General features: G+C 35.3%; 1 protein-coding gene across 3 annotated transcripts in view; it reads right to left on the bottom strand.

Annotated features, from left to right (window-relative positions):
• The window catches only part of LOC126890547 (protein 5NUC-like), a 175,736-nt gene extending 151,082 nt beyond the window's left edge, over window positions 1–24,654 (bottom strand). Inside the window, exon 1 of one of the 3 annotated variants that reach the window (XM_050659554.1) lies at window positions 24,134–24,654. In XM_050659554.1, the coding sequence (XP_050515511.1) occupies window positions 24,134–24,478 (345 nt within the window). In that variant the 5' untranslated portion in view covers window positions 24,479–24,654. The remainder of the gene's footprint in view (window positions 1–24,133) is intronic. The other 2 variants (XM_050659555.1, XM_050659556.1) reach the window with 2 other exon arrangements.
• Between the last annotated feature and the right edge of the window lie 277 nt (window positions 24,655–24,931).

Below are 24,931 nucleotides of genomic sequence, written 5' to 3'. Positions count from 1 at the left end.
TTTTGCTTGGCAGGTGACAGGATCATTCTGTTCTATTATCATTCGTATCAGGTGGGTTCTTTGTAATATCGATATATCGTCCCTTAGCTAACAACATCGCATAAGTCATTTTTACCAACTTTACAGGAGACGAAAAAAACTACTTTTTGAAACACCGCCTAAGAAAAAAAAAATACCGTTAGTAAACACCGCTTAAGTTATTTTATTATGATTTCTTTCTATATTAATACGCGTAAATGAATAAACATTACTTTATTATATAGTTTACCTCTTGATCTTCTATAAAAACTTTTTGGATACTAGACTTTTCAGCAGTAAAACTCACGTACAAACATATAATCACAGAGCGACTTGTGCGGTGTTGACCATAATACAGGTGTTGACGACTTGCGCGGTGTCACTACTTTTTGAATTACGGCATCTGATTGACTGAAATTTAAATCATGTGACAAATGGTTAGATGCGCAATGAGCAGACCTATCCAACGGTATGTATATGTCAAAACCGTTAATTTTCGACTTAAGCGGTGTTGTAAGCTAAGGGACGATATGTAACTCGTGGTTATTGAATCTTATTCTCCACACACCATTACTGCTAATGGGTCCCAATATTGCTCTCAATATCTTTGTTTTAAAAATATTGATAAGATTTAGTCGTTTTTGTCGTGATCCAACTTCGCAGCGTTTATTGTCAAATTTTGCATGGTTCGTTGTTTTCTTTTTGTATTAAGGTATGTGTAGATATGCGCGCCGCGCACTTCGCGCCGTGTGTACGCCGTGTGTTCTTGGCGCCGACAGAAGTTGGATCACGTGAAAACACGTACTAGCGCGTACTAATTAATCTAACGAACCAGCCACGAATGCATATCGCACACACGGCGTGAAGTTTTCGGCGCGCATATCTATACCTAGTATACGTAAGGGTTTCAGTTTTATCCATTTTGACGGGTAAACCTGTTTCTTTCGCATTTTCCTCTGGTTCCACATTTTGTTAAACGTTTTTAGTCTTTCGATCTTTAGATCTTCGGTTATTTAGACTTCTGGTTGTCTTAAATACATGTCACTATTGCGTCCACTAACAAACTATTTCGTGTTCATTTGCTTACGTGACAGTGACAGTTGTTTCGTTTTGTTTCAGAGCACACCACGGGCCGTTCTGACGGATCCAAGGGGAGGAAACGTACGTAAACCTATGGTGGTGGTCTCAAAATGAAATCCTAACTGTCTCAAAATGAAATCCGTGCCGGTCCTAGCTTGCGTGGGGGAGGAGCTCTGAATTGAGTAGGGGCTCTTCAGTACTTCACGGAAGACGGACTGGGAGGGGGATGTCCTCAACCCCGACACGGCGCGTCCCAATAACTGATAGGGAACGTTCCTGTAGATATGCAGGTCAGGTACGAATAAGGTTAAACCAAATAAGTACCCGCGGATCAACTGAGGGCATGACATAGGGCAGCAGCTACGTCATTATTGCACTGGGGTTGTGTGATTCATACAGGGATACAGGTTTGATGTAAAATACTCACAGGCGGCAACAACATCTTAGTTCAACCGGCTGTGGTACTGCGATCAGGCAGGCAAGGGGAAACCACCTGATTATCTTCCCAGAGAGCGTTATGAAATGACGACTAGGCAAGGAAATTCTGTGCTTTGCAATCCGGCTAGCAACCGGTGCAGTATCGATTCCGGGTCGAATGGTGTGAAATGGGCGACCGGGCAGATGATTGTGGACGACCAGGCAATTTCAAAAACGTTGGGCAAAATATGTACATGAATACCTCCCAGTAAATGGTCGTATAATAAAAATAGCCCTAAACGCTAAACCAATCAAAATGCACATTATACAGGTATATATGCCAACATCCGAAGCGACAGAAGATATAGTAGAAGAAACATACCATCTGATACATGAAACCATCTCTAATATACCTAAGAAAGAACCAATGATGATAATAGGAGATTGGAACGCAAAAATAGGAAGAACGAAAGTAGACGAACATTTGAAAGGAACGATAGGTGAGCATGGCTTAGGCGAGCGAAATGACAGAGGTGAACGGCTCCTTCAATTTGCCATCTATATGGATCTCAGTGTAGTAAACACAATGCTTAAACATCATCCGCGAAGATTATCAACATGGTCTTCACCTGGAGGACGATACAAGAACCAAATAGATTATATTCTTATTACTAAACGATGGAGGAGCTCTGTGACCAATGTGAAGACAAAACCAGCTACAGACTGTGGTTCGGACCATAAAATGCTACAAGCAGAATTTCGCATTAAGTTACACAGTAAAACAATTGCAAAAAAAGACAAAAAGACAAAAATTGGTTCCAAAACACCCGGAAAAGTTTAGAGAGGCACTAGCAAAAGCTGACCTACCAGTGACTACCGGAGACCCTGACAAAACGTGGGAATACACAAAGAAGATGATCACCGAAGCCATCAACAACACAAATCCCAAAGAAAAAATAGATAGGAAAAAACATTGGATCACTGAAGAAACTCTCAACCTTGTAGAAGAAAAACGAAAACTTAGAAACGGCACGTCAAATTCAATACAAAAAGAAATAGAGATAAGCACCATAAATACAACTATAAAACACTTGTGCAGAAGGGACAAAAATAATTATATAAAAAGCATATGTGAACAACTAGAGAAACATGCTGACCGCCAAGAATCCAGAGAACTTTTCTCCAAAGTCAAATATCTAGCGAGAGAATTCAAACCACAGACACAGATCATCAAAGATAATAGTGGAAATACCATAACAAACCCAGACGGTATCGCAGAGGTGTGGAAACAATATTGTGAAATACTATTCTCTAACAACGACCCAGACCATAATACAGAGAAAAGAAGTTATGAAAAAGAACCTCAAATATTGAAATCTGAAATTGAGCAATAAAAAAGCTAAAATGTAGAAAAGCACAAGGAGAGGATGGAATAACAGCTGAAATAATCAAAGAAATGGGAGAATTAGGGACGGAAGTAATGCTTAGAATTTGCAATGAGATCTGGAATACCTGAAAGTGGCCAAATGACTGGGGTAAACTGACGTTTATTCCCATATACAAAAAAGGTTCTCCGACAGATTGCAGTAATTACCGTACAGTAGCGTTGATATCTTAGGCGAGCAAAGTACTTCTAACAATAATCAATGAAAGATTAAAATCCATTCTCTTACCGCAAATTCCACAAGAACAATGCGGATTCGTCCCAGGTAGGGGAACAAGAGAACACATTCTTAATATTCGTCAAATTATTGAAAAATCTCGAGAGTTTAACATAGAAACATATTTGTGCTTTGTTGACTCCTCCAAGGCCTTCGATAACGTAAAATGGGATAAAATTTGGCATATACTTAGAGAAAATAGGTACGCCAGAACATCTAATCTATCTATTACAAGCACTTTATGTAAATAGCACCGCTAATATAAGAGTTAATAATGTGGTTTCAAAAAACTTCAAATTAAAATCTGGAGTGCGACAGGGATGTATAATATCCCCCATTCTATTCAATATATATAGTGAACACATTATGCGTCAAGTTTTTGAGGAATGGCAAGGTGGAGCAACGATAGGAGGAAGAAAAATAAAAAAAAACGTTATGCTGATGACACTGTTATATTGGCGTCTTCACCAGAAGAACTGGAAGAAATTATGAATAGGCTAAGAACGGTGAGTACAGAATATGGTTTGAAAATAAATATACAGAAAACCAAAGTAATGATCATCGATAGAATCAGAAACAACCAACCGGAGATAAGAGACTTGACAGGTTACGAAGTGGTCAGACAATTTAATTACTTAGGCTCCGTTATTACTAACAGTGAACGAAGCGAAGACGAGATCCGTAGGCGCATCATAATGGCCAGATCGGCAACAGCCAAACTCACAAAAATATGGAAGAATACTGACATTACAAAAAACACAAAATTACGCCTTGTTTGAGCGTTAATATTTTCTATCGCCACCTACGCTTCAGAGACTTGGACCATCAAAAAAGCAGATTCAAAACGTATAATGGCATGTGAAATGTGGGTCTACCGGAGAATGTTGCGCATACCATGGACCGCACATCGCACAAATAATTCAATATTAGCCTAACTTAACATAAAAACTAGACTCAGCACAACTATCAACCAAAATATACTGAGATATTTTAGACATATAACTAGAAGAAGAGAAGGCATGGAACGAATGATAGTTGAAGGCAACGTAGAGGGCAGAAGATCCAGAGGAAGATCTCTATTACGATGATCGGACCAAATAAGGGACATGACTGGTTACTCGTTCTCCGAAGCAAAACAACACGCACAGGAGAGAGAGGATTGGATAGAAATAGTCAAACGACTTACATGACGCCACTACATCCTTACGAAGGAGAACAGATAGAGGAGAGAACTGTCTTTCATTACAAGCCATTTCGGCTAAAACAAGAATCTTCCAACATTTGAGGTAGTAGATGGGACATAATGCTAATTCTGCGAGGTAGAGGATAAAATCTCTATATATTCACTATCAGGCACCTGCGCCATAAGAAACTTTACTTGGGGGTACAGCAGATACAAGAACAAAAAGAGGATTTAACATAAAACCTCCAAACACACGAAACTTCCTCTGAGGAACAGGATTGCGTCAGCAATTATAATCACTGGAAATTGAACAGTAAAAATGAAATAAGAGAAATGAATAAGAAATGGAGCGATTGATCATAGAGCCAGACTCAGAAAAAAATTATAATTATTTTATTAATTTACACCTTTATAAATTTCAAGTTCTGGCCCAGATGTTCTTGATTGAAAAGAGTTTTAAAAAAGTATTGAAAAAAACTTCCTACGACATTATCGTCATTAAAAAACGAAATATGGTAATTAGTTGAATAACAATATGATACATTGGCTCTCCATTCCATCTCATACTAATAAGGGGACAATGTCTGACATTGAACCTGATATAGTTCATTCTCGTTTAAACGGTGAATTAATTGTAGATGTAATGAGTACGTGGGTACACTTAACATTAAAAACTAAAAGATGGATACAAAAAATTATCCTCGAATTAAATGTAACTAAGAATTTCAGTGTAGTATTTGATAGGAAGCATAGCAGTTTATATTTTTGTTAAAAGGATATCAGTGCTTTTCAGATAAAACTATCCACCTTAAATGACTTTTGAACCACCGATTTTTAGAAAAAGTGCAAAAACACGTCAAATAATATTTGAACGGTAGATATTAGGCCGTATTTAAGCTTACCGGGAAAGGCACCCTCTCAACCCCGTATCATCCCTTAATTTTTTTAATTACTTCCAAATTTTTCTATTTGATATTTGGATTCTCCTCTTTGAACTGATTTCACAAATGTATAACACATGATGTTTAAAGCGATTAGTTTATGAGAAAAATAAATACAAAAGCAAGAAAACTGAAATGAAAAAAAAATATTTTTAAAAATTTTATTACAAACATTTTTAAGATGAACAATTGACAATAATTATTCAAAAAAACTTTTATTAAAATTTTGAATAATTATTGGTAAAATTTTTGACAGTGAAATGTTCATTCTAAATGTTTGTAATAGAATTGTTAAAAAAAAATAATTTTTTTCAATCCACTTTTCTTGCTTTTGCTTTATTTATTTATTTTTCTCATAAACTAATCGCTTTAAGCATCATGTGTTTAAAATCAGTACAATTTTGAAATCGGTAAAAAGAGGAGAATCCAAATATCAAATAAAAAAAGGTGCAAGTAATTTAAAAAAAAAATTAAGGGATGATACGGGGGGTGAGAGGGTGCCTTTCCCGGTAAGCTTAAATATGGCATAATGTGTCCCCCCTTCAAATATTATTTGACGTGTTTTTGCGCTTTTTCTAAAAATCAATGGTTCATAAGTCATTTAAGGTGGATAGTTTTATCTGAAAAGCATAGTTAATAATACACACGCCACTGATTAATCAACTACTCATTTAAAGACAACTAAGCTTCGACAGCAGATGAATGTAAAGGTCTCAAGTTCCAGACGCAGAAAAAATCTGTAAAACCAATATGGAGCAACAGGAAATACCATAGGAATTTCGACGAGAATACAGGTTCCTTTTGTGACTTTTTATTTTTAACATTAGTGGTTTCTTTCAGAATAGTAATTAGCGCACTTTTTGTCGAAATATAAGTATTAAGTAGTTGTCACATAAAATACGGTTAAATTATTATTATACATATTATATGTAGTTTCAAAAGTTACGCATTATAGTATTTTTACTACAAAAACGTTATTACGTAGGTCAAAATTTTTGACGTAAGAGAACTGTCAAAACATTAGAATGTGACTTTTCATTATTGCCGTGTTTATAATAAACATAGCAATAATGAAAAGTCACATTCTAATGTTTTGACAGTTCTCTTACGTCAAAAATTTTGACCTACGTAATAACGTTTTTGTAGTAAAAATACTATACCTAAAATTATGGCCATTTTCATAGTTGATCTTTTGTGAACAGATTAACGCATTCGCTAATTTTCTTTTATTATTTTAGATTTTTCTTTGGTATTATACAGTTGGGCAAAGGTTTACTCAAACTTCTTTTTTGAACTTATACCGGATGGAAGAAAAGAAATGTTTTTCTTATGTTAAGTTTGAGACATCCTGCAAGGAGGACAATGTTTAAGTATGGGTTAAGTCCTTTTCATGAGCATTTTTCAGTGAGTCACAAATGATAGAAAAAAAGGTAAGTCCGTGATAATAAACATTTATAACATTTATTCTAACAAACATGACGTTTTAGTTAGGTAAATCTGACAGTTGTCACATTTTATTTGCAATTTGGCATAAAAACAAATCAATTGTCTTTGTTGCATTTACAAAATGGTATTTTCTTTGATTTGTATAGTCATATAAATTGTACAACTTATATTCGTAGATATATTATATAATTTGTAAATAATTTTTTCGATTATAGTGCCATCTATCGACAACTGGAATAAATGTTATAAATGTCTCTAATCACAGACGTGCTTTTTTTTCTGTCACATACAATTTAATGCGTTAGAAAGAAATCGAAAATCTGTGACGCACTGAAAGATGCTCATGAGAAAAAGAATATACATCGAAATCGTATTTAGTCTTATGTTTTGTGAATATTTTGTTTTTTGAATGTCCCTGATATCTTTAGAAACAAAGAAAATAGACGCTTTTATTCTTTAACTGAAACAAAACTAAAATAACAATAAAAAAACAGTTAACAGAACTTTAAAAACGGAAAGGCATATAATGTTAACAATTGTAGTCGACACCTTATGGGTTATTTGTCGACCAAGTGAGCGGTATGCATAGCGCAACATAATAGTGACGAAATTGTTTAATGGAGTCTCTGTGATGTTTTGGGGTGGAACTTCCTTGATAGCAACTACGGATTTGCTGTCTACGTGGAGACAAACCTCTTGGAACACTTTGTTTCTTTCGCACTATATATAGGAAATAATTTCATCTTAGTGATCCTCCTCACGTATCGCATGTCGTCAGTTAAAAACATATTAAAGAGTAAAACAGTATTGTGTCTTTGTTATTAAAGATATCAGAGAAACTAAAACAATAAAATGTTCACAAGATATGTAACTCCAACCTAATTTTGATATAACCTACCTTTGTACCATTTTCACCCTACCTAACTTTTGTTTCAGGTGAAACATAGGTTAAAGAATATAACCGTCTATTTTTTTTGTTTCTAAAGATATCATGGACATTCAAAAAACAAATTGTTCACAAAACATAAGGCAACAATACGATTTCGATGTATGTACACTTACACTTGTACCTTGTCCTCCCTACAGGGTGTCCCAAACTTAACATAAGAAAATCATTTCTTTTCTTCCACACGGTATGTTATAAGTACAAAAAAGAAATTTGAGTACACATTTGCCCAAGTGTGTAAATACCAAAGAAAAATCTAAAATAATAAAAAAAATTAGCGGAATGCGTTAATCTGGTCATGAAAAAATCAACTATGAAAATGAGTATAATTTTAGGTGATGCATAACTTTTGAAACTATGTTTATGAAATAAGTATGTTATATACTGAATCCAATAGTCAATAGACGGTTGAATGATAATGTACCAAATATAATAGAGTAATTTTAACTTAATATAACATAATAGTTATTACAGTCTAAGTTGGCTTTAATTTAACATAAATTGTAATAAATATTTAGTTGAGTAATAATGGAATGAAAACCTATACATTTACTTTTTACTATTTTTAAAAAATTATTTTTGCTTTGCGATTTTACATTTCTATTTCGAAACCGAAAATCGTTTTCAAAAAATTCCTGAGATTAAATAATTGTAGGTAAATATTAATTATTGAAAATTTGATTTTAAGCCTTCTCTCTCAAGGAGGAATGTAAACGGAAATTTAAAAAGGAGAAAAAAGATACAAAACTTTTATACAGAACTTAGAGAAGAAAGCAGCAGGCACAAGGCACACAGCGAACCAGTGATATCTGCACCGAGACACGAGGTGAAGTAAGAGGGATGATAAAAGTGTCGTGGTAGATGTGGACGAAGGGTACCTCAAGTGCGATGTGACCGGGCATATGGCGAATTCAAGAAGATGTCCAAATTTAAATCAACTGGATAAAAGTAGGAATTACTGAGGAGTAGTCCCAAGAAAAGTGCGTTTAGTGAAAACACCACGAAATAGAGTACGAAAAAATTTCGGGGCTAAGAAATATCTAATACAGGAAATAAAATATGAGAGCTGGGGTTCCAAAGTAACGTGGGAATGGCAAGATTAGCTTATGATCTTGTCGCGACTGCCACCATAGAAGAGAACATCGACGTGTGGTGACAGCGGAGCCAAACAGCGGTGAGAAGTAAAGAATAGTTCGTGGATACGACTGATAGTGTTTGTACTAATTTATTCTAAATTCACAATCAAGATGCAGTAGAAAGAAATAAACAAACCAAGACACGTTAAATGCTACTAGCAGCACTCCCGAATCATAATTTACAATGTATAAACTTTGTGAATGATCATTTGGGATTAATGTACATAACATTGTAAATTATGATTTGAGAGTGCTCCTAGTAACATTTAACGTGTCTTGGTTTGTTTATTTCTACTGCATTTTGATTGTGAATTTAGAGTAGAATAGGAAGCTGCGAGTGTATAAAATTAAGCTAAAAGTACCGCGCGTGGAACTCTACAGGAATATTTGTACAGAAAAAAGAATGAACTAGAAAGAACTGGCTGAAAAGCTGGATGAGGACATCAGGGTCAGAGATACAGGATCGCAATGAAGAAGTTCTATGTGTACCCTCAGTACGAAATGCCTAGGGACAAGAAGCTCGGAGTAACACGAGAACTCTTCCTGGCCGGCAGATGGCATGGAGTATGGAGAGACGAGGGAGCTGAATTGGTGGTACCTACCCTTTACCACGGATGAACTTGTCGAGGCATTGGGCGCACCTAAGATGCATCGTTGACATGATTGATATAACAGGACGCTTATTACCGAAGCAATTTGATTTTTGCAAAGAGAAAAGTAAGATTTATCCTATCATGAGTGTATTCGATGTACTGCGTAATAGAGGGGATGAACACCTCCGGATGGCCCTGCTGTTGTTCGATGTTAAGAATACATTCAATACGCTGCAGTGAAATGAGGTAATGAAGGCGATGGACGAGAGAGAATGGCATGGTTATCTGATGGATGTGGTGGCGGAGTATCTTTCCGAGTGTCCGAGAGAAGGAATATGTTGGAAAAAGGCACGGTCGTCGATATGACGGCCAGTTTTTCTAGAGATCTGACTTAAGCCTTTCCTCCGAATGGCTTCCGTGAAGAAATGGATAACACAGCACGATCTGAAACTCGCGGTAGAGAAGGCAGTAACTATTATTTTGAAGGGGAAAAGGAACAGGCAAAAGATTTATGTTCAGTCACAAATTAATCCCTTAATTTGTAATCTCACAATAATCTTACCTTCACTTAAATCGAAGGTAATAGTTGATTTTCAACTTCAGTGACTGTACTATACGAAATCGAAAAGCGCGTATTTTGCGAGCTCATGAAATAGTAAACGATATGTAGTTTTAACATAATTGATTATATTCATTTTAAGTACAATGAGCTTTTGAGTTGGAGGTTTTGTTGCGAAGCTCAATAGTCGAAATTCGCGTGTTTTAAGAGTTTATTCTTAGGATTTATACGCTATATGAATTATATCCTCAATACGATATATTTTAATTTTTCGCAACATTTTTTCCTTGAGTTGAATTAATTAAGGGGTCGTTTGGGGATTAAGGGGATGAGCTCAAAAATCGAAACTATATCAATTAGAAAGTTTATAAATAGCTCGAAAGTCAGCGCTATTTGTTTTTTTTTTTTTAATTTTTGCAAATGGAGGGGGAGCTCAACAGGTCTGGGAAAACGAGGGCACAAAACTTAAGGCGAGAATAGAACGAGCTAGAGCGGAATTTGCAATATGAAAAAGCTCCTCCAGCTTTTTGCTTTGGGCAATTGGAAAGTTATTTTATTTTCCATTATTTATTTGCGAACCTAGGAATCTTTGCCTAAAGAAACTCGTAGACATCGTAAACGTAATACTCATACTAACATGATTTGAAAAAATGCTAAGGAACAGTCACCTGAATTTATCAGAATAAACGTGGAATTTATCGAAATGCAAATAAAAATGCAAAAAATCTGTTGCTAATAACCAAGAAAAAGTATCATCTTTGCCAAATTAATATCAAAATTTGGTTCTATGGTGACGCGATCATTTAAAAACATTAAAACAACCGTTTTTATTGTTATAAATGAACGTCTTTTATTATTATATAAATATGTTTATATACATTTATTTATATCCTTTAAAATAACAGCTGATCTGGTATATGAAAATGAGGTTGAGGTTTATTGGGTATGCAGCTGAATGGAAAAACAGGTTGTACAGGTGTTTACCGAATCATTATATTTCGCCAACCCTCATTGACAAAGCTACATACAATATTATGTAAAAAATAATATAAAAATTTTAAAATATAAAATAGAAATTAGTTAATATTGTAACATCCATCGGTACAGGAAGAAATAAAAACTTGTTTTAAGTCACATTTGCGTATTTTTAATAGAACTAATTTTCGGGCAATTGGAAAGTTCTTTTATTTTCCATTATTTATTTGCGAACCTAGTAATCTTGCTTAAAGAAACTCTTGATTTATATATGTTTACTTCCTACCCCTTAAAACTACAATACACTGAAAAAATTAAAAAAGAAAAATATACCAAATTACAAAGTGCAGAAATTCACGGTCTCAACTAACGAAAATTGGTTAGACGAATATTATATAATTAGACAGGGTGTAACAAAAATGTAGGTCATAAATTAAATCACATATTCTGGGACCAAAAATAGTTTGATTGAACCTAACTTACCTTAATACCTTAATACCTAGCACAATGTTTCTAAAACTTTTTTGCCTCTTAGTATTTTTTCAATAAGGCAGTTTTTCTCGAGGTACAACTTATTTTTTAATATGTTTACATAAAATTTTTATGGGTGTTTTGTTCCTTTAAACCCCCCAAATGCTAATGTACTGTAGCGGTTATTTACTGTGTAATTACTTCTAATTACAATAAAACCAGCGGTTCGTAATTTATATACGACTTTATTTTTATTTATACAAGTTTACTTTACAAACTTTAGCTTAAGACTAACTCTATTTACAAATATGTCCTATTTATATATGCGATACAGATATTCCAGAAATATCTATATATCTCCAGCTATGTCCATGTGACCGCTTGCACGTCATCGGCGCTGCATCGGCGTATCTCGAAACATCGATAGTGTTCTGTCTGTCCGGAGACGGGAGCTGGTATACGAGGGTAGGTCAATAATTATTTTGTTACACTGCTCCCCTCTTAAGATCTGAGCGTCCCGATCAGCAACTCTAGATGGCCCAGGATGGCGGAATCTACAGGATTCTCCAGCTCTGCATACACCCCTAGAAAAGAAGTAACAGTCTACTGTCTTTGAAGGGTATGACATCTTCGGGTTCATGCAACACACAGTAATCCGTACGCCAGTTTCTCTGAAGATCACTTCCAGCATGCTTCTCACAATCTTCCAATCCAGATTTTCTACTGCATGGCCAATTTTTGGTAAAGCCAAATCTTTGATGTCATAATTACAGACCATTTTCTTCAAATTAGTTAGAGCACGCCATATGTTCTCGTAGCTTGGCGTGTCCGTATAAGACTTCCTGGTCACTATATACAGCAAAGATCGAGGACCATCTTCCAATCGCAATACTCTTCCAATTTTAGGTTGTTGATTCCTTAACTCGTCCAGGCGGCCGAACTTTCTATTGAATACGGACGAGATTCCTTTAGTCATCTCGAGGTCTTGTGCAACACAGTGGGCTAGAGAGACGTTTTCTGGAACACCAAACAGATCTTGCTGAACTTCTGTGGTCACGCCGAATCTAGCACTCTTTCTTTCTGCGTAATTTGACATAAATTCCTTAAAACTTGGCTGTGGTGCATCTTTCATCTCCTGTTGGAGGACTCGGGCTTCCTCTGTTTCATTTGAGCCAGCATATGGTGCAAGACGATTTATGTGAATAACTTTTGGTTTACCGTTTGGTAACTTCTTAATTCTGTATATTACGTCATTTATTTTCTTCTTAACTTCATACGGACCTTCCCATTGTCTTTTCAGTTTAGGACACAGGCCTCGACGACGTTGTGGATTATAAAGCCAGACAAGATCACCTACTTCGAAGCTTTCATTCTTGCAGCGAGAATCATATTGATCTTTCATTCTGTCACTGGCTATCTGGATGTGTTGTCGGGCAAGTTCATGAATGTTGTTCATTCGTAACTTCAGGCGGTCTACGTATTCTTCGCCTGCAACATATTCCTCGGAAGGTCTGCAGCCAAACTCTAGGTCGCAGGGCAAACGAACTTCACGACCCAACATCAGGCAGGTTGGTGTTTGACCTGTAGTTTCATTCACGGCCGAGCGGTAGGCCATCAGGAATAAATGAATGTGTTGGTCCCAATCTCGCTGATGTTCAGATACAACTTTAGACAAGTGTTTACCCATCGTTCGGTTCATCCTCTCGACCATTCCATCTGATTGAGGATGCAGGGGTGTTGTTCTGGTCTTATTGGCACCAATCAATTTACAAACGTTTTGGAAAAGAGCTGACTCAAAGTTTCGCCCTTGGTCGGAGTGGATCTCCAAGGGAACACCAAATCGGCTGAAGAATTCTTTAACAAGTACCTCTGCAACGGTAGCAGCTTCTTGATTCGGTAATGCATAGGCCTCGGTCCATTTCGTAAAATAGTCCATGGCTACCAGAATGTATTTATTTCCAGCATCGGTTTCTGGAAATGGACCTGCAATGTCGATTGCTACTCTTTCCATAGGACTTCCAACATTGTACTGTCTCATGGGTGCTCTCTTTTTACCAACTGGACCATTACCGGATGCACACAGTCCACATTTCCGGCACCATCTTCTTACATCATCTTTACAGTTCACCCAATAGAACCGTTCTCGAACCTTTTGCAGAGTCTTCGTAATACCAAAGTGTCCACCTGATGTACCGTCATGCAACTGACGCAATACTTCTGACACTTTACTTTTAGGTACAATCAACTGAAGCTTAGATTCTGTACCATCATCGTTCTCAAAGGTTCTGTACAGAAGATCATCTTTTAGTATCAGGCAATTCCATTGGCTCCAGTAGGCCTTGACTTCCGGACTACATGCACTAATATTTTGCCAACTAGGTCTCTCACCTCGACGCATCCAATCCAATACTCTTTTTATACATGGATCGTCTTCTTGGGCTTCTTGTAACTGTTGTGGCTGCCATTGCTCATTAACGACGGTGGTTCGTCTCACGGGGCAAAATCGTTCCTCTAATTTGGCACAGTGATTACAATTTGCACTGCATGGTCGTCTCGAAAGGGCATCAGCATTTGAATGAACTCTTCCGGCCCTGTGTTCTATCTCATAATCATATTCTTGAAGTCGTTCTAACCATCTTGCCATCTGGCCCTCTGGATTACGGAATATGAGCCATTTTAGAGCAGCGTGATCTGTTCGAAGAAGGAACTTTCTGCCGTACAAGTATTTATGGAAATGTTCGCAAGCCTTCACTACACCCAGCAGTTCTCTTCTGGTAACGCAATAGTTTCTTTCTGGTTTCGACAGGACTTTGCTGAAATAAGCGATGACTTTTTCCTGTCCATCCTGGATTTGTGAGAGAACAGCTCCTATGGCACTGTTGCTAGCATCGGTATCCAAAACAAATTTTCCTGCCTGTCCCGGGTAGCTTAATATCGGTGCACTGATCAGAGCCCTTTGTAGTTGTTCGAAAGCTTTTTGACACTCCTCACTCCATGTATATTCTTTGCCCTCCTCCGTCAACTTTGTTAGGGGCTTGGAGATATTGGCAAATCCTTTGACAAATCGTCGGTAATATGTACATAGGCCAAGGAAACTTCTAATTTCATGTTTATCTTTTGGTACTGGCCAATCTTTAATTGCATCAATCTTTTCAGGATCAGCTGTTACACCATTACTCGATACAATATGTCCTAAGTACTTAACTTCTCGTCGAAACATGTGACATTTCTTCGGACTTAACTTCAAGTTCGCTGCCCTCAATCGTTGAAAGACGTCTATTAGATTCTTGGCATGTTCATCAAAGGACCTTCCAACCACAATTACATCATCCAAGTAAACCAGGCATGTTTTCCATGTTAGACCTCTTAAAACTGCCTCCATTAATCTTTCAAATGTGGCAGGGGCATTACATAAACCAAACGGCATAGCCGTAAACTGCCAAAGCCCTGATCCTATAGAAAATGCGGTTTTCTCCCGATCGGCTGGCTCCATATCTACTTGCCAATATCCACTTTTTAAATCGAGTGTGGAAAACCAACGAGAACCGGAGAGAGTATCCAATGTATCGTCTATTCTGGGCAAAGGATAACTATCTTTTTTTGTTACCGCATTGAGCTGGCGGTAGTCGATACAAAAACGCGTTGAACCATCTTTCTTCTTTACCAGAACTACTGGTGATGTCCATGGACTGTTCGATGGTTCAATTACCCCTTGTTTGTCCATATCCTTGATAATCTCTTCGGCTTCATCTCTTTTCGCAAATGGAAGTCGTCTAGGCCGTTGTCTGATTGGCTGAGCGTCTCCGGTATTTATTTTATGCGTTACTATGCTTGTTTTTCCCTTATCCTTCGTGTCAATAGCAAAAACATCTTGATACTCTATCAGCATAGATGTCACTTTTTCCGTTCGTTCATGATCAAGATCTTGGCATCTTTCAATGATCATCTCAACAAGCTCCTTTGGATACTTCGCCTTCGATGATTTCTCATTGGTATTCACAGAGCAAATTGAAGCCACGGGAACACACTGCCCGATCAAAGCTCCTCTACTTAACTTGATAGCAGTTTCCCTTAAATTCATAACTCTTACAGGAATCGCATCTCGAACTTTTACCAAAGTTTTCGCCGTTAGGAACTCGACATTATCCACATCTTCGACCATCCTTAAACTTCCCTCTCGGCAGTGTCCATCAAGCATGGTCATCAGAATTTTCTCACTATTACCGGGTATGGTTACGTCGCATGTAGTAAGTAAGCGGATGACATCTTCTTTGTCGTCGTGAAAGGGCAACTCTTCACCATTGATCTTGAGAACTCCATTTTGAACATCCAATATTGCCCCCACTTTCCTTAGTACGTCCATCCCCAATATGAATTCGTCGGAGATCTCGGCAATTAATACTTGATGTTCAACTGTTGTCTGGCCAATGGATACTGACATATTAGCCTCGCCATATGTATTAATTAGCTCACCAGTCGCTGTTCTAAGCTTTACTGTTGCAGGTGATAATTTATTATGGTCTCGTACTACATCTGGACGTGCGATAGTTCTCGTTGCACCTGTATCCACCAAAAATGATCTACATCTATTACTGATACGACCTTCGATGTATAAGTTGTGGATTCCACCGGAGGACGTAAGGTTGACAGTTACTATGGGGGCTCTAGTTCTCGAGGTCGGCAGTTGCCCCTTGGTGTCGACCCGCTCTAGTTTTCCGACGGCTGTACGATCTTCTTACAATTACGACGAATGTGGCCTACGTCTCCACAATTCCAACATCTAGGCTCGCGTCTCTTTGGCATCTGATTACTTAATACTCTCCGTATAATTTCCTCCAGACGTTCATCGTTGTGTTCGTCACTTTCTTCAATGGTTCTTACTCTATGGCCTCGTGAAGTTTGACTAGCCGTTTCGTGTTCCAATGCAATAGCAAGTGCTTCATCTAAAACTTTCGGTCTTGCTAGTCGTAAAGCTTTCTGTAGTTCATTATCTTTCAGCCCATTGACGAAGGTATCTACTGCAATTTCTTCTAAAACGCTGTCTGGCACCTCTGGATAAGCCAACCGCACCACACGAGCCACATCTGCTTCAAATTCTTGCAGATTCTCACTTGCTCGTTGACTTCTACTTCGCAGTTGTGCTTTGTATACTTGTTGTAGATGGGCATCTCCATAGCGTTTTTCTAGACGAGTGAACAAGGTCTGGTAACAATTTTCTTGACCCTTGGGAATTGACCTTAATATATCTGCAGCATCACCTCGTAAAGCAGCAGTCAAGGAAACAGCCTTTTCTTGTTCGGTCCAATGATTGGCGGTCGCAATAGCCTCAAACTGTCTAAGATATATGGACCAAGAGGACTTTCCATCAAATGGTGGTAATTTGAATCTCATATTATGCGACGTTTCGTCTCTCGGTAGTTCATCTTTCACTAAAGGATCTAACCTTGCTGCATTAACTGATGGTTGTACTTTTGTATCGGTTATCCTGCTCTCTAGCTGTTTGATCTTTTCTTCTAACATTTCTTTACTGTCGTCTACGCTTTTCTGTATCTTATCGAATGTTCTAGAAACCTCTTCAAATTTCTCGTCGTTCTGTCTACAAACGTCTTTAATTACTTGAGAAACACTTTCAAATTTCTCGTTGCTCTGTCTACAAACTTCTTTAATTACTTGAGAAGTCTCGTCAAATTTTTTAGCAACGTTCTCGAATTTCTCGTCGCTTTTTCTACTAACTTCTTCAAGTTTCTCGTTGTTCTTTATAGAAGTTTCATCGATCTTTTGAGAAATGGTTTCGAATTTCTCATTGTTTTGACTACATACGTCTTTAATTATTTGAGAAGTCTCATCGAATCTTTTAGCAACATTTTCGAATTTATCGTCGCTTTTTCTACAAGTTTCATTGATCGTTTCAGAAACAGTTTTTAATTTCGATAAGATTACTTGTTCTGCTGACTGGAAGTGGAACGTCTCTGGGTCATCTCCGTTCTTCGTGAGGACATCCTTGAGTCGTGCTTGTAGGACTATCTTGCACCCACTGCTGTCTAATTCGTACTCTTCTAATTGTTCACGGAGCTGTTTTATGGTCAGTTCTTGTAGCAACATCTTTGGTCGGCACACACGTACTTTTCAAAATGTCTAAGTCTTTCCGAATACCGAACAATCAACGCACTTCAATTATTCCCGACGAATAAAGTTCAAAAGTCTTTCCGAATACCGAACAATTAACGCACTCCGATTATTCCCGACGAATAAAGTTCAAAAGTCTTTTTTTTCACTTTTCATTTATTTACACCCCACACCTGACACCACTGTAGCGGTTATTTACTGTGTAATTACTTCTAATTACAATAAAACCAGCGGTTCGTAATTTATATACGACTTTATTTTTATTTATACAAGTTTACTTTACAAACTTTAGCTTAAGACTAACTCTATTTACAAATATGTCCTATTTATATATGCGATACAGATATTCCAGAAATATCTATATATCTCCAGCTATGTCCATGTGACCGCTTGCACGTCATCGGCGCTGCATCGGCGTATCTCGAAACATCGATAGTGTTCTGTCTGTCCGGAGACGGGAGCTGGTATACGAGGGTAGGTCAATAATTATTTTGTTACAGTACGTTCCAATTAAACTATTATTGTGGTACCATTAGTTAAACACAGTGTTTTTAAAACTTTTTTACCTCTTAGTATTTTTTCGATCAGCCATCTTTTATCGAGATGTGGCTTCTTTTGTAATATGTTTCAAAATATGCCTAAAAATGTAAATTATAAATACATTTTCAGATTATTAACCTCAAAAAAAAATAAAGGAAGGATGAACATTTGGGAATAGGTAGTTGAAACTGTCTATTATTATATAAGAAAAAGTTTACAATTCTACATCCCCTCCATTTTAAAAAAATTGGGAAATACGGGTGAAAAATATTTTCTCGGGGGTGAAAAAATATACGTTCAAAATAAGTCCGAAATTGTATAAAATGACTAATTCTAAGTAACTTTTGTTTTATGGAGTTTTTTCACTAAGTTAATACTTTTCGAGTTATTTGCGAGTGAATATGTTCATTTTTAACAAAAAAAAAAACAACATGTTTTTGGACGGTTTTTCGCGAATAACTCAAAAAGTAAGTATTTTGGCGAAAAAAATATTCTTAGCAAAAATATAGCTTATAAAAACTAAAAAAACTGGTGTATGTATGAGGTCTGTAGACCAAGTAAAAGCAGAGTTGTAGCTAATGAAAAGTAGGTTCTTCTTCGTCAAATTCCAAATCGAATATTTCAATTTGGAATAACCCAAAAGCTCAGCTCTGTTTGGGGAAAATTCATTACAACTTTTTTAAAATGTTTAAAAAAAGGTTTATTTTTGTTTAAAAAAAACTTCTAATCTTAAGAGTAAGTGAGTTACGCTCAAAATATTCCTGTTCTTTTTTATTTTTGCTAAAAAAATCGCGAAAATCACCCCCTAATTAGCTACCCAAATAAAATTAATCGTTAACGCTTCACAAGTTACTTTACTTATGTATTGTTTATATTATCTACAAGTTTCATTGGTTGAAAATGCTCATTTTTGAAAAAATTGGGTTTAAATTAACACATTTTTTTTAATCTTCAAAAAAATTGAATTTTTTATGGAATTAACTTAAAAATTTTTAGTAGGTAATACCAAAAATCTCAAAGAGTAATAAAATGTTCGTTTTACTTTTCTGAATATTTTTGATTTTTTGTTTTCTTGTTAGACAAAAATTGGTTATGCTATGGCTGTTCAAAATTTGCCTAAACTCGTGATTAGTTACTCGTTCAAGCCATTTTAACTACAGCTTTTTCAAAAATAAGCACTTTGAACCGATGAACTTACAGATCATATATAATACATAAGCAAAGTAACTTGTCAAGTGGTAATGATAAAATTTATTTGTAATGCTAATTAGGGGGTGATTTTCGCGATTTTTTTACCAAAAAATAAAAGAGGCCAACAATATTTTGAGCGTAACTCACTTACTGTTAATGTTAGAAGTTTTTTAAAAAACAAAAATAAACCTTTTTTAAAACGCTTTAAAAAAGTTGAAATGAATTTTCCCGAAAAGTGCTCCGTTTTTGGGTTATTTCACATTGAAATATTCGATTTGGAATTTGACGAAGACGAACCTACTTTTCATTAGCTACAACTCTGCTTCTACTGGCTCTACAGGCCTCCTGCATACACAATTTTTTTTAAATTTTTTTTCGGTGGCGCCCAAAATCCCCACAGCCAAAATCCCGACAGCCAAAATCCCGACAGCCAAAATCCGGCGGCCAAAACACCGACACGCCAGAATCCCGACACGCCAGAATCCCGACAGGCCAAAATCCCGACATACAACAATCCTCGCATAAGTAAAAATTCCAAATCATATTATATAGAGTATAGAGTATTGAAATTGAAAAATTAATTACCTACTTACTAATAAGTATGGGTACTAATTATTATGTATTTTTAAAGAAAAAATTATTAAACGCTTTATTTTATAATATAAGAGCTATACTTATTGAAATGGAAGGTTGTAAGTGACATGATAATATCTATTATATGAAAGTAAACTTGAATTCAGGATTTGATTATACATAATATTATTGGACTATATATTGACAAAAAAATAATTTAATTCATATACCCCTGTTAGAAATTTTATTTGGAAAATTAGTGCATATTAAATGGTAAATACTTTTGTTTAGTAACAAAAAATAAAAAACAGATGACCATAAACAAAAAACAAGAATAAATTTAATTATATGTTAAAAAGAAACTTATCAAACCTGTCGGGAGTCTGGCCTGTCGAGATTTTGGCCTGTCGGGATTCTAGCGTGTCGGGATTTTGGCCGTCGGGATTGTGGCTGTCGGGATTTTGGCTGTCGGGATTTTGGGGTAGACCCATTTTTTCAATAAATTACTTACTTTTTGAGTTATCTCCGCAAAACCGTCCAAAAACATGTTTTTTTTTGTTAAAAATGAACATATTCACTCGCAAATAACTCGAAAAGTATTGACTTAGCGAAAAAACTAGATAGAACAAAAGTTGTTTAGAATTAGTCAGTTTATCCAATTCCGGTCTTATTTTGAATGTATATTTTTCACCTTCGAGAGGGGGCATTCCCCTCCATTTTTGTAAAATGGAGGGGATGTAGAATTGTAAACTTTCTTTTATATAATAATAGACAATTTTAATTACCTATTCCCAAATTTTCATCATTCCTTTATTTTTTTTTGGGTCAAATAATTATTGTTCTTTGATCGAGCTAATAATTGTACGTAACCATACACAAATATGTGGTGGATTCGAAAATTATTCAAAATATCTCGATACACCCTGGCTTATCGAAAAAGTACTAAGAGGCAAAGAAATTTTAAAAACAGTGTGTTTAACTAATGGTACCATAATAATAATTTAATTGGAACGTACACAAAAAGGGGGGGCTTAAGGGAACAAAACTACATAAAATTTTTATGGGGTCTACAAATTTCACTGTTATTTTTTTTAACATGTTCCTCTCATAAGAATGCTTCAAGTCAATTTTCAATAAAAAATCTCTAACGGTTTTACAAAGGAAAATGAGAACAGCTGTTGACTGTTTCTCACTACGCTCAAGCACGCTGGCGCGAACTTGTTGCAAAGCGAGTCGAAGGTAGGGAGGCAGGGAGATAGTGTTGAATATCCCTACCTTCCACTCGCTTTACAGCGGGGTTGTGCCAGCGCGCTTGAACGTAGTGAACAACGATTAACAGCTGTTCATTTTCTTTTGTAAATTACTCTGCGAATCAAAAACATATTCCGGTGTGCATCACTTTACGATTTGGCAGACAAAAAAGAAATTAAAAATAAAAGTTGACAATACGTTAAACGCGGTTTCGTCAAAACTACTTTTTTCAAAAGCTGTAGATATTAGACATTGTAACTGAAAACTACTTGACTGACCTACCTGGAATTTTGTACATATTTTCTTTAGACATTCCTTGAGGTAACGCTGTCGATATATTTTTTGTTTTATGCTTATTTTTTGTTTAACAATAATAAATATATGTTGATTTTCACCGTTTTTGCAAAACAATCGTTGTTTTGACTTTTGAATGATATCAAAAAGTCAAAAATCGATAAAACTAAAAGATATTGACAGCATATCCTCCAAAAGCTAATAAGCTAATAAAATATTTTTGAATATTTTGTTTACCATGATCCAATGATAAGTTCTGATGTCCACCACAAAATTCATTGTTTTTTGAAGTTTCTTTAAAAATTTGCCACCGTTGGCTTATTTTTCAATATTTTTCCTTGAATTTTTTATAATCTATGAATTGTACTGAATATACTTATTTAATTTAAAAATAAAATATTTCTACCATACTTTACAATAAAATGTGGTTGAAATATTGATTTCAACCTCTACACCCCCCACCCCCCTTAGGATAGCTATTACACCATTTTAATAGGCAACCCATGCAAGTCATATTTGTCTATGTATGAAATTTATTAAAAAAAAGTTTCATCCGGAAAGCAGATGGGTGCAGGTCGACCTATATTCGGATCCCGTACTAAAAGCTATACACATTATACAGGGTGTAACAAATATAGGTCGACGGGCACCCACGTCGACCTATATTCGGATCTTGACTATTATGGAAAATATTTTGAAATAATTAATATATTTATTTTTCTTAAGGGAGTAGGCGCAAAATTTCGGCTCCAGTGCTTTTTAAATGCATTCATTTTTTTCGAATCCTGAGAACACTAATGTGTATTTTTGAAAAATTTGCCGAGGACCGAAAGCACCTGAAAACTTCTATAATGTTTATTTTCATAAGTTACAGGGGAGAAAATAAAAAGAGAAAATTTAGTGTATTTTTTAATTTTAAATATCTCATTCAAAAGAAACTTTTTGTTTATTCTAAGGGACTTTCGGTCATCGGTAATACTGTAATCTTATTTTGCGTTTAAATTTAGGATCACGTCACATCATGGGGTGCCCGATATATTTTGTACTGATATAATGAATTAATAATTAAAAAAATTTTTTTTTTGTAATTAAAAAAAAATTGGCTCGGGCAGAAATTATTTTACATTTTTTTAATCCATCGAAACAAAAAAGGTCTTTTGTAATTTTTCTCTTAAATTTATTGTTTTTAAGTTAAGAATTTTTTTTTATTTAAATTTATGTGTCTCGGCTGCAATGGTCATTGACACAAACAATATTGGTTATACAATAATTAATTACAATAATGACTTAAAACTAATTATTATAACAGTTAATTTCTTAATCTTAAATAACATTAGGTAAAAAGTATGAAGAAAAAAAAATTGGATATACAATCATGGGATATAGAGACGTACAACTAATTATGAAATTGCTTCGGTCTTCTTGAGATACTTCGGACGTTGTTTAGTTAGAGTAGCAGTTGCATATGAACTAGTAAGATTACTGGAAGAATTGGGTCCAGACATGGTGATGCTAACAGTGGGGGAAAATTGATTCAAATAACTAAATATTACAACAACTATTAATTAATAAATTATAATGATTAATTATTAATTACTGGATTTTGAATAACAGATAGAGATTATAGACAAAAGATCATATTGTGTTAAATAATTGAATGTCTTTCAAGAAACTAATTAGGTTACGAAGTTGATCGGACGAGTTTAAAATATCTTTAATATTTGACTTAAGTTTATGTTGATTTCTCTGAGTCACATACTGAGGACACTCAGTAAGGATGTGTTTCACGCTTAAAACACTAAAGCAAGTTTGACAATTAGGCTTCGGTTCAGAGTTAAGAATTAAAAAGAGTTAGAATTTAAAAAAAATTGGCCCGTGCGGAAATTATTTTAGATTTTTTTGAATCAATCGAAACAAAAAAGGTCTTTTGTAATTTTTCTCTTAAGTTTATTGTTCTCGAGTTATGAACAATTTAAGACTGAAAAAAAGCACGAAGGATGACGATTTTCAAGGCTCAAAAACAAGTAACAAAACCTCATTTTTGAAATTACGAGGTACCTAAATTCAAGTTCAAACCTTATTCTATGAGTTCTTGATAAGAATTTTGGACTTATTTCATTCTAAATCATTGTTTTTTAGTTGATAATGCTCGTCTTTCTATAAGGAACCTTTCGCATTAACAATTAAATTTATTTTAGACTAAAATATGGCAAAAATTCTTATCGGGACCTAAGAGAAAAAGGTTTGAACTTGAATTTAGGTACTTGATTATTACAAAAAATTGTGTTTTTGAGCTTTGAACATTTTTTTCGATTTTGTACTTTTAAATTGTTTATAACTCAAAAACGATCAACTTAAGAGAAAAAGAAATTTAAATGCCCTTTTTTGTTTCGAATGATCCAACAAATCTAAAATACTATCTGCGATTAAAAAAACATTTTTTTTATTATCAATTAATTATTATAGTCAGGACAAAATTGTTTTTTATAATTTTTAACATAAGTAGATACTAAATAAATTCGATGTTTGAAATAATTTTTATCCAAAACAGATCGGTGCAGATCGACCTTATATCGGATCGTTTACTAGGAAGTGTGAATATTTATAAAATTATATTACAAAATCTGACCTCTGAACACTTTAAAATAACATAAATAAAATAATAAAATAAAGAATTAATGAATAGATATTGTCGATTTCATAATTGTACGCAATAAAATGTAGGTACTTACTTGTGCATCAGGTCTAAGAAGATTCATGAAAGTCGAACTTATGTTCCATGTATGTACAGTATACCATACAGTTCCGATAAAAGTATCACCAGCGTATAAATAAAGAACTTCCGGTCCTGTTCCATTCTGTGCAGCTTCCCTGTGTTTCCGTATCACATGGGCAGTCCTGGCAAAACCTCCAATGCATGTGGTGTTCCTGTTTTTCGGCTGGCAAGTTCCCGAATTTCGTTCAGTTTGTTCAAATCTACCGTGAATGTCGTTATTATGTAAAATTACTAGGTCGAAATCGCAGAAAATCAAATGCAATAGGTTTAGAAAAGTAAATAAGAGCGCGGCGTATTTCATTGTAGTTGTTGCACTTTAATATTATTTTTGGCACCGCACTGAATTGGAGGTATACGTAGCTGCTACACAACACTTAATTTCTATGAACTATTTTGCTGTCGAGACATTTGAGTTTCTGAACGAAACGCAGTTCGAGTAGCACTGAATGAAACCGAACGTGAAATTAAATATTTAATAGACAACAGAAATTTAAACAACTCTTTTTTATACAAGAGATATAGAAAAAGTTGCGACTCGCGCATTAAATGTTGTTTTTAAAATTGTTCTTAATGCAAATATTAACATACCTAAAACAAATTTAATAATTGCTTTTAATATAATATTTATGTAGGGAAGTTTTTATTTAAATATCTTTATGCAGCAATCAAAAGAAACAAAAAAGTAGACTGGCATAAATAATCATAGATTACTCTTTACCTACACTGGTAAACACACAATCTGCTGCCATAACTT

This window comes from Diabrotica virgifera, chromosome 8 (assembly GCF_917563875.1).
Source record: "Diabrotica virgifera virgifera chromosome 8, PGI_DIABVI_V3a".
Taxonomy (NCBI): Eukaryota; Metazoa; Arthropoda; class Insecta; order Coleoptera; family Chrysomelidae; genus Diabrotica; species Diabrotica virgifera.
Note: the sequence above shows the minus strand (reverse complement) of the source record. Positions and strands in the feature narration are given on the sequence as shown.